General features: G+C 25.4%; 1 protein-coding gene across 1 annotated transcript in view; it reads left to right on the top strand.

The window, feature by feature from the left end:
• Positions 1 to 12,328, top strand: part of LOC125664522 (ATPase family AAA domain-containing protein 3-like) — a 66,068-nt gene that overhangs the window by 10,223 nt on the left and 43,517 nt on the right. Inside the window, exon 6 of the mRNA XM_048897306.2 lies at positions 762 to 831. Within this exon, the coding sequence (XP_048753263.2) occupies positions 762 to 831 (70 nt within the window). The remainder of the gene's footprint in view (positions 1 to 761; positions 832 to 12,328) is intronic.

Genomic DNA, 12,328 nt, shown 5'->3' with positions numbered 1-12,328 from the left:
ATCAAATGGAAAGTGGTCAGTACAACAAGTTCCAGCAAGGCTAAAGTCGCAGAAAATAATGAGAAAACAAAACGTACATGTAGTAGAAGTGACTTAGATGAAGAATCAGACAGTGAAACTGAGCTGGAACAAAAGAAAAAAGAAAACAAAATTCTAATTGAAAAGCTTGTGCATGAAATTGAAAAAGATATAATTAAACTATGAACAAATTACAAAATTGAATTTGTGTCTATTATTTATTTTTGAATAATAACACAGGTTGACCCTCTCTATTCTATATTTACATTTATTTGAAAATTTTATAGATAGACGATGTCAAATTTTAATAAGAGAAAACTTTCGTGATGAGCCCATGATTACAATGAATATTGCATGTTAAATTTCGGTCTAAAGGAATTTGTTGTGATCTATAGGAAATGAAATGACTATGGACCGAAAGTCTATAGGACCTTATAGTTACTTTCGCACACTGTATTATAATTATGATTTCCGGAATCTACCGGTCTGAACTTGTTATGACTGGTAAAACCGTAATCAGAAACATGTCCAGTCAAACATACTAACAATGAATTCATGATTATTGTGAAGTGATATTTATTCTTCTATACGAGAGGAAAATAATGAAAATCTCATTAGATATTATGAAGTTTTGTTGTAGCGATTTCTTTTTATTGGTCCTGGAGGTTCATTTTAACCATGTTTTATTGTATTGTTAAATATCTAGGGTTCTATTTAAGGTTTGGAATGGGTTTTTTTTTCAGGACAGCGGGCTCTGTTCTTGGTGCTGGATTCCAAGCCTTCATATCAGATCGAGACAAAGTGGCAGCAACGGTACGTAAATATAAATCACAGGTCATAACTAGCTAACAATAGTTATGGTCATAACTAGCTAAAGATAGTGAAGTAGTGGCTATAAATAGCTACAGAAACACTGCGTTTAGACGGTACCTTTAGATGCAGTGGGCCTTAATAGATAGAATAAGGCACCTGCAGAATCTGGATTCCGTTAATTTGAATTGTAAATTTTCAGAAACTAGGCAAATTGTGTGCATGGTTTGGCTTTGGTTTTTCTTTTCTTAAATATTTTTGATAAGACATTGGGTTAAATACATTTGTTTGATTTTATCATATTGCATGTATTACAAACATTAAACACATGTATGAATTTTGACTTTAAAGGAAATACTCTGCACTTTAATTGATAAACAAAAGTAATTCAAGTAATGGGTCAAAGGATAAGAAGTACATAAAAAGATAGCATGTATTAGAAATATGTGTTTGAAGCTGTTGGGCTTTAGTTTGCTTCCAGTACATACTGATAGCTTGTGATGTGTCTGACAGGAAAATATTAATTATATCACATAATGATATGCAGCTTGTGTGTTATTTTATGTGAATGATTCATAAATCACTTCGCTCTATGTGTGAATTTCCTTATAAACATGTTCTCTGTAACTGTGTGTTACTGTACTTTGAAATGACAAATTTACATATACAGTTATTTATATTAAACATGAGATCAATAGAACTACATAACACGTATACAGTTATTTATATTAAACATGAGATCAATAGAACTACATAACACGTATACAGTTATTTATATTAAACATGAGATCAATAGAACTACATAACACGTATACAGTTATTTATATTAAACACGAGATCAATAGATCTACATAACATGTATACAGTTATTTATATTAAACACGAGATCAATAGATCTACATAACACGTATACAGTTATTTATATTAAACATGAGATCAATAGAACTACATAACACGTATACAGTTATTTATATTAAACACGAGATCAATAGATCTACATCACACGTATACAGTTATTTATATTAAACACGAGATCAATAGATCTACATAACACGTATACAGTTATTTATATTAAACACGAGATCAATAGATCTACATAACACGTATACAGTTATTTATATTAAACACGAGATCAATAGATCTACATAACACGTATACAGTTATTTATATTAAACACGAGATCAATAGATCTACATAACACGTATACAGTTATTTATATTAAACACGAGATCAATAGAACTACATAACACGTATACAGTTATTTATATTAAACACGAGATCAATAGATCTACATAACACGTATACAGTTATTTATATTAAACACGAGATCAATAGATCTACATAACACGTATACAGTTATTTATATTAAACACGAGATCAATAGATCTACATAACACGTATACAGTTATTTATATTAAACACGAGATCAATAGAACTACATAACACGTATACAGTTATTTATATTAAACACGAGATCAATAGATCTACATAACACGTATACAGTTATTTATATTAAACACGAGATCAATAGATCTACATAACACGTATACAGTTATTTATATTAAACACGAGATCAATAGATCTACATAACACGTATACAGTTATTTATATTAAACATGAGATCTACATAACACATATACAGTTATTTATATTAAACACGAGATCAATAGATCTACATAACACGTATACAGTTATTTATATTAAACATGAGATCAATAGATCTACATAACACGTATACAGTTATTTATATTAAACACGAGATCAATAGATCTACATAACACGTATACAGTTATTTATATTAAACACGAGAACAATAGAACTACATAACATGTATACAGTTATTTATATTAAACACGAGATCAATAGATCTACATAACATGTATACAGTTATTTATATTAAACATGAGATCAATAGATCTACATAACACGTATACAGTTATTTATATTAAACATGAGATCTACATAACATGTATACAGTTATTTATATTAAACATGAGATCAATAGAACTACATAACATGTATACAGTTATTTATATTAAACACGAGATCAATAGAACTACATAACACGTATACAGTTATTTATATTAAACATGAGATCAATAGATCTACATAACACGTATACAGTTATTTATATTAAACATGAGATCTACATAACACGTATACAGTTATTTATATTAAACATGAGATCAATAGATCTACATAACATGTATACAGTTATTTATATTAAACATGAGAACAATAGATCTACATAACACGTATACAGTTATTTATATTAAACATGAGATCTACATAACACGTATACAGTTATTTATATTAAACATGAGATCAATAGATCTACATAACATGTATACAGTTATTTATATTAAATATGAGATCAATAGATCTACATAACACGTATACAGTTATTTATATTAAACATGAGATCTACATAACACGTATACAGTTATTTATATTAAACATGAGATCAATAGATCTACATAACACGTATACAGTTATTTATATTAAACATGAGAACAATAGATCTACATAACATGTATACAGTTATTTATATTAAACACGAGATCAATAGATCTACATAACACGTATACAGTTATTTATATTAAACATGAGATCAATAGATCTACATAACATGTATACAGTTATTTATATTAAACATGAGAACAATAGATTTACATAACATGTATACAGTTATTTATATTAAACATGAGAACAATAGATCTACATAACATGTATACAGTTATTTATATTAAACACGAGAACAATAGATCTACATAACATGTATACAGTTATTTATATTAAACATGAGATCAATAGATCTACATAACATGTATACAGTTATTTATATTAAACACGAGAACAATAGATCTACATAACACGTATACAGTTATTTATATTAAACATGAGAACAATAGATCTACATAACATGTATACAGTTATTTATATTAAACATGAGATCAATAGATCTACATAACACGTATACAGTTATTTATATTAAACATGAGATCAATAGATCTACATAACATGTATACAGTTATTTATATTAAACACGAGATCAATAGATCTACATAACACGTATACAGTTATTTATATTAAACATGAGATCAATAGATCTACATAACACGTATACAGTTATTTATATTAAACACGAGATCAATAGATCTACATAACACGTATACAGTTATTTATATTAAACACGAGATCAATAGATCTACATAACACGTATACAGTTATTTATATTAAACACGAGAACAATAGATCTACATAACATGTATACAGTTATTTATATTAAACATGAGATCAATAGATCTACATAACACGTATACAGTTATTTATATTAAACACGAGATCAATAGATCTACATAACACGTATACAGTTATTTATATTAAATACGAGAACAATAGATCTACATAACATGTATACAGTTATTTATATTAAACATGAAATCAATAGATCTACATAACATGTATACAGTTATTTATATTAAACACGAGAACAATAGATCTACATAACACGTATACAGTTATTTATATTAAATACGAGAACAATAGATCTACATAACATGTATACAGTTATTTATATTAAACACGAGATCAATAGATCTACATAACACGTATACAGTTATTTATATTAAACACGAGAACAATAGATCTACATAACACGTATACAGTTATTTATATTAAACATGAGATCTACATAACACGTATACAGTTATTTATATTAAACACGAGATCAATAGATCTACATAACACGTATACAGTTATTTATATTAAACACGAGATCAATAGATCTACATAACACGTATACAGTTATTTATATTAAACACGAGATCAATAGATCTACATAACACGTATACAGTTATTTATATTAAACACGAGATCAATAGAACTACATAACACGTATACAGTTATTTATATTAAACACGAGATCAATAGATCTACATAACACGTATACAGTTATTTATATTAAACATGAGATCAATAGATCTACATAACACGTATACAGTTATTTATATTAAACATGAGATCTACATAACACATATACAGTTATTTATATTAAACACGAGATCAATAGATCTACATAACACGTATACAGTTATTTATATTAAACATGAGATCAATAGATCTACATAACACGTATACAGTTATTTATATTAAACACGAGATCAATAGATCTACATAACACGTATACAGTTATTTATATTAAACACGAGAACAATAGAACTACATAACACGTATACAGTTATTTATATTAAACACGAGATCAATAGATCTACATAACATGTATACAGTTATTTATATTAAACATGAGATCAATAGATCTACATAACACGTATACAGTTATTTATATTAAACATGAGATCTACATAACATGTATACAGTTATTTATATTAAACATGAGATCAATAGAACTACATAACATGTATACAGTTATTTATATTAAACACGAGATCAATAGAACTACATAACACGTATACAGTTATTTATATTAAACATGAGATCAATAGATCTACATAACACGTATACAGTTATTTATATTAAACATGAGATCTACATAACACGTATACAGTTATTTATATTAAACATGAGATCAATAGATCTACATAACATGTATACAGTTATTTATATTAAACATGAGAACAATAGATCTACATAACACGTATACAGTTATTTATATTAAACATGAGATCTACATAACACGTATACAGTTATTTATATTAAACATGAGATCAATAGATCTACATAACATGTATACAGTTATTTATATTAAATATGAGATCAATAGATCTACATAACACGTATACAGTTATTTATATTAAACATGAGATCTACATAACACGTATACAGTTATTTATATTAAACATGAGATCAATAGATCTACATAACACGTATACAGTTATTTATATTAAACATGAGAACAATAGATCTACATAACATGTATACAGTTATTTATATTAAACACGAGATCAATAGATCTACATAACACGTATACAGTTATTTATATTAAACATGAGATCAATAGATCTACATAACATGTATACAGTTATTTATATTAAACATGAGAACAATAGATTTACATAACATGTATACAGTTATTTATATTAAACATGAGAACAATAGATCTACATAACATGTATACAGTTATTTATATTAAACACGAGAACAATAGATCTACATAACATGTATACAGTTATTTATATTAAACATGAGATCAATAGATCTACATAACATGTATACAGTTATTTATATTAAACACGAGAACAATAGATCTACATAACACGTATACAGTTATTTATATTAAACATGAGAACAATAGATCTACATAACATGTATACAGTTATTTATATTAAACATGAGATCAATAGATCTACATAACACGTATACAGTTATTTATATTAAACATGAGATCAATAGATCTACATAACATGTATACAGTTATTTATATTAAACACGAGATCAATAGATCTACATAACACGTATACAGTTATTTATATTAAACATGAGATCAATAGATCTACATAACACGTATACAGTTATTTATATTAAACACGAGATCAATAGATCTACATAACACGTATACAGTTATTTATATTAAACACGAGATCAATAGATCTACATAACACGTATACAGTTATTTATATTAAACACGAGAACAATAGATCTACATAACATGTATACAGTTATTTATATTAAACATGAGATCAATAGATCTACATAACACGTATACAGTTATTTATATTAAACACGAGATCAATAGATCTACATAACACGTATACAGTTATTTATATTAAATACGAGAACAATAGATCTACATAACATGTATACAGTTATTTATATTAAACATGAAATCAATAGATCTACATAACATGTATACAGTTATTTATATTAAACATGAGAACAATAGATCTACATAACATGTATACAGTTATTTATATTAAACACGAGAACAATAGATCTACATAACATGTATACAGTTATTTATATTAAACATGAGATCAATAGATCTACATAACATGTATACAGTTATTTATATTAAACATGAGATCTATATAACATGTATACAGTTATTTATATTAAACACGAGATCAATAGATCTACATAACACTTATACAGTTATTTATATTAAACACGAGATCAATAGATCTACATAACATGTATACAGTTATTTATATTAAACATGAGATCAATAGATCTACATAACACGTATACAGTTATTTATATTAAACACGAGATCAATAGATCTACATAACACGTATACAGTTATTTATATTAAACACGAGATCAATAGATCTACATAACACGTATACAGTTATTTATATTAAACACGAGAACAATAGATCTACATAACACGTATACAGTTATTTATATTAAACACGAGATCAATAGATCTACATAACATGTATACAGTTATTTATATTAAACATGAGAACAATAGATCTACATAACACGTATACAGTTATTTATATTAAACACGAGATCAATAGATCTACATAACACGTATACAGTTATTTATATTAAACACGAGAACAATAGATCTACATAACATGTATACAGTTATTTATATTAAACATGAGATCAATAGATCTACATAACATGTATACAGTTATTTATATTAAACATGAGAACAATAGATCTACATAACATGTATACAGTTATTTATATTAAACATGAGATCAATAGATCTACATAACACGTATACAGTTATTTATATTAAACATGAGATCAATAGAACTACATAACACGTATACAGTTATTTATATTAAACACGAGATCAATAGAACTACATAACACGTATACAGTTATTTATATTAAACACGAGATCAATAGATCTACATAACACGTATACAGTTATTTATATTAAACATGAGATCAATAGATCTACGTAACACGTATACAGTTATTTATATCAAACATGAGATCTACATAACACGTATACAGTTATTTATATTAAACACGAGATCAATAAATCTACATAACACGTATACAGTTATTTATATTAAACATGAGATCAATAGAACTACATAACACGTATACAGTTATTTATATTAAACATGAGATCAATAGATCTACATAACACGTATACAGTTATTTATATTAAACACAAGATCTACATAACACGTATACAGTTATTTATATTAAACATGAGATCAATAGATCTACATAACATGTATACAGTTATTTATATTAAACACGAGATCAATAGAACTACATAACATGTATACAGTTATTTATATTAAACATGAGAACAATAGATCTACATAACATGTATACAGTTATTTATATTAAACATGAGATCAATAGAACTACATAACACGTATACAGTTATTTATATTAAACATGAGATCAATAGATCTACATAACACGTATACAGTTATTAATATTAAACACAAGATCTACATAACACGTATACAGTTATTTATATTAAACATGAGATCAATAGATCTACATAACACGTATACAGTTATTTATATTAAACATGAGATCAATAGATCTACATAACATGTATACAGTTATTTATATTAAACACGAGATCAATAGATCTACATAACACGTATACAGTTATTTATATTAAACATGAGATCTACATAACACGTATACAGTTATTTATATTAAACATGAGATCAATAGATCTACATAACACGTATACAGTTATTTATATTAAACACGAGAACAATAGATCTACATAACACGTATACAGTTATTTATATTAAACACGAGATCAATAGATCTACATAACACGTATACAGTTATTTATATTAAACACGAGATCAATAGATCTACATAACACGTATACAGTTATTTATATTAAACATGAGATCAATAGATCTACATAACACGTATACAGTTATTTATATTAAACACGAGATCAATAGATCTACATAACACGTATACAGTTATTTATATTAAACACGAGATCAATAGATCTACATAACACGTATAGAGTTATTTATATTAAACACGAAAACAATATTTATATTAAACATGAGATCAATAGACCTACATAACATGTATACAGTTATTTATATTAATCATGAGATCAATAGATCTACATAACACGTATACAGTTATTTATATTAAACATGAGAACAATAGATCTACATAACATGTATACAGTTATTTATATTAAACACGAGATCAATAGAACTACATAACACGTATACAGTTATTTATATTAAACACGAGATCAATAGATCTACATAACAGGTATACAGTTATTTATATTAAACATGAGATCAATAGATCTACATAACACGTATACAGTTATTTATATTAAACATGAGATCAATAGATCTACATAACACGTATACAGTTATTTATATTAAACACGAGATCAATAGATCTACATAACATGTATACAGTTATTTATATTAAACATGAGATCAATAGATCTACATAACATGTATACAGTTATTTATATTAAACACGAGATCAATAGATCTACATAACACGTATACAGTTATTTATATTAAACATGAGAACAATATTTATATTAAACATGAGATCAATAGACCTACATAACATGTATACAGTTATTTATATTAATCATGAGATCAATAGATCTACATAACACGTATACAGTTATTTATATTAAACACGAGATCAATAGATCTACATAACACGTATACAGTTATTTATATTAAACATGAGATCAATAGATCTACGTAACACGTATACAGTTATTTATATCAAACATGAGATCTACATAACACGTATACAGTTATTTATATTAAACACGAGATCAATAAATCTACATAACACGTATACAGTTATTTATATTAAACATGTATACAGTTATTTATATTAAACACGAGATCAATAGATCTACATAACACGTATACAGTTATTTATATTAAACACGAGAACAATAGATCTACATAACATGTATACAGTTATTTATATTAAACATGAGATCAATAGAACTACATAACACGTATACAGTTATTTATATTAAACATGAGATCAATAGATCTACATAGCACGTATACAGTTATTTATATTAAACATGAGATCTATTCTACATAACATGTATACAGTTATTTATATTAAACATGAGATCAATAGAACTACATAACACGTATACAGTTATTTATATTAAACACGAGAACAATAGATCTACATAACATGTATACAGTTATTTATATTAAACATGAGATCAATAGATCTATATAACATGTATACAGTTATTTATATTAAACATGTATACAGTTATTTATATTAAACACGAGATCAATAGATCTACATAACATGTATACAGTTATTTATATTAAACATGAGATCAATAGATCTACATAACACGTATACAGTTATTTATATTAAACATGAGATCTATATAACATGTATACAGTTATTTATATTAAACACGAGATCAATAGAACTACATAACACGTATACAGTTATTTATATTAAACATGAGATCAATAGATCTACATAACAGGTATACAGTTATTTATATTAAACACGAGATCAATAGATCTACATAACACGTATACAGTTATTTATATTAAACATGAGATCAATAGATCTACATAACATGTATACAGTTATTTATATTAAACATGAGATCAATATATCTATATAACACGTATACAGTTATTTATATTAAACACGAGATCTATATAACATGTATACAGTTATTTATATTAAACATGAGATCAATAGATCTACATAACACTTATACAGTTATTTATATTAAACACGAGATCAATAGATCTACATAACACGTATACAGTTATTTATATTAAACATGATATCAATAGATCTACATAACACGTATACAGTTATTTATATTAAACATGAGATCTATTCTACATAACATGTATACAGTTATTTATATTAACATGAGATCAATAGAACTACATAACACGTATACAGTTATTTATATTAAACACGAGAACAATAGATCTACATAACATGTATACAGTTATTTATATTAAACATGAGATCAATAGATCTATATAACATGTATACAGTTATTTATATTAAACATGTATACAGTTATTTATATTAAACACGAGATCAATAGATCTACATAACATGTATACAGTTATTTATATTAAACATGAGATCAATAGATCTACATAACACGTATACAGTTATTTATATTAAACACGAGATCAATAGATCTACATAACACGTATACAGTTATTTATATTAAACATGAGATCAATAGATCTACATAACATGTATACAGTTATTTATATTAAACATGAGATCAATAAATCTACATAACACGTATACAGTTATTTATATTAAACACGAGATCTATATAACATGTATACAGTTATTTATATTAAACATGAGATCAATAGATCTACATAACACTTATACAGTTATTTATATTAAACACGAGATCAATAGATCTACATAACATGTATACAGTTATTTGTATTAAACATGAGATCAATAGAACTACATAACACGTATACAGTTATTTATATTAAACACGAGATCAATAGAACTACATAACACGTATACAGTTATTTATATTAAACACGAGATCAATAGATCTACATAACACGTATACAGTTATTTATATTAAACATGAGATCAATAGATCTACATAACACGTATACAGTTATTTATATCAAACATGAGATCTACATAACACGTATACAGTTATTTATATTAAACACGAGATCAATAGATCTACATAACACGTATACAGTTATTTATATTAAACACGAGATCAATAGATCTACGTAACACGTATACAGTTATTTATATTAAACACGAGATCAATAGAACTACATAACACGTATACAGTTATTTATATTAAACACGAGATCAATAGATCTACATAACACGTATACAGTTATTTATATTAAACACGAGATCAATAGATCTACATAACACGTATACAGTTATTTATATTAAACACGAGATCAATAGATCTACATAACACGTATACAGTTATTTATATTAAACACGAGATCAATAGAACTACATAACACGTATACAGTTATTTATATTAAACACGAGATCAATAGATCTACATAACACGTATACAGTTATTTATATTAAACATGAGAACAATATTTATATTAAACATGAGATCAATAGACCTACATAACATGTATACAGTTATTTATATTAATCATGAGATCAATAGATCTACATAACACGTATACAGTTATTTATATTAAACATGAGAACAATAGATCTACATAACATGTATACAGTTATTTATATTAAACACGAGATCAATAGAACTACATAACACGTATACAGTTATTTATATTAACATGAGATCAATAGATCTACATAACACGTATACAGTTATTTATATTAAACATGAGATCAATAGATCTACATAACACGTATACAGTTATTTATATTAAACATGAGATCTACATAACACGTATACAGTTATTTATATTAAACATATTAAACATGAGATCAATAGATCTACATAACACGTATACAGTTATTTATATTAAACATGAGATCAATAGATCTACATAACACGTATACAGTTATTGATATTAAACACGAGATCTACATA

This window comes from Ostrea edulis, chromosome 1 (assembly GCF_947568905.1).
Source record: "Ostrea edulis chromosome 1, xbOstEdul1.1, whole genome shotgun sequence".
NCBI lineage: Eukaryota > Metazoa > Mollusca > Bivalvia > Ostreida > Ostreidae > Ostrea > Ostrea edulis.
The sequence above is the reverse complement of the archived record's forward strand: the minus strand, read 5'-3'. Positions and strand labels throughout refer to the sequence as shown.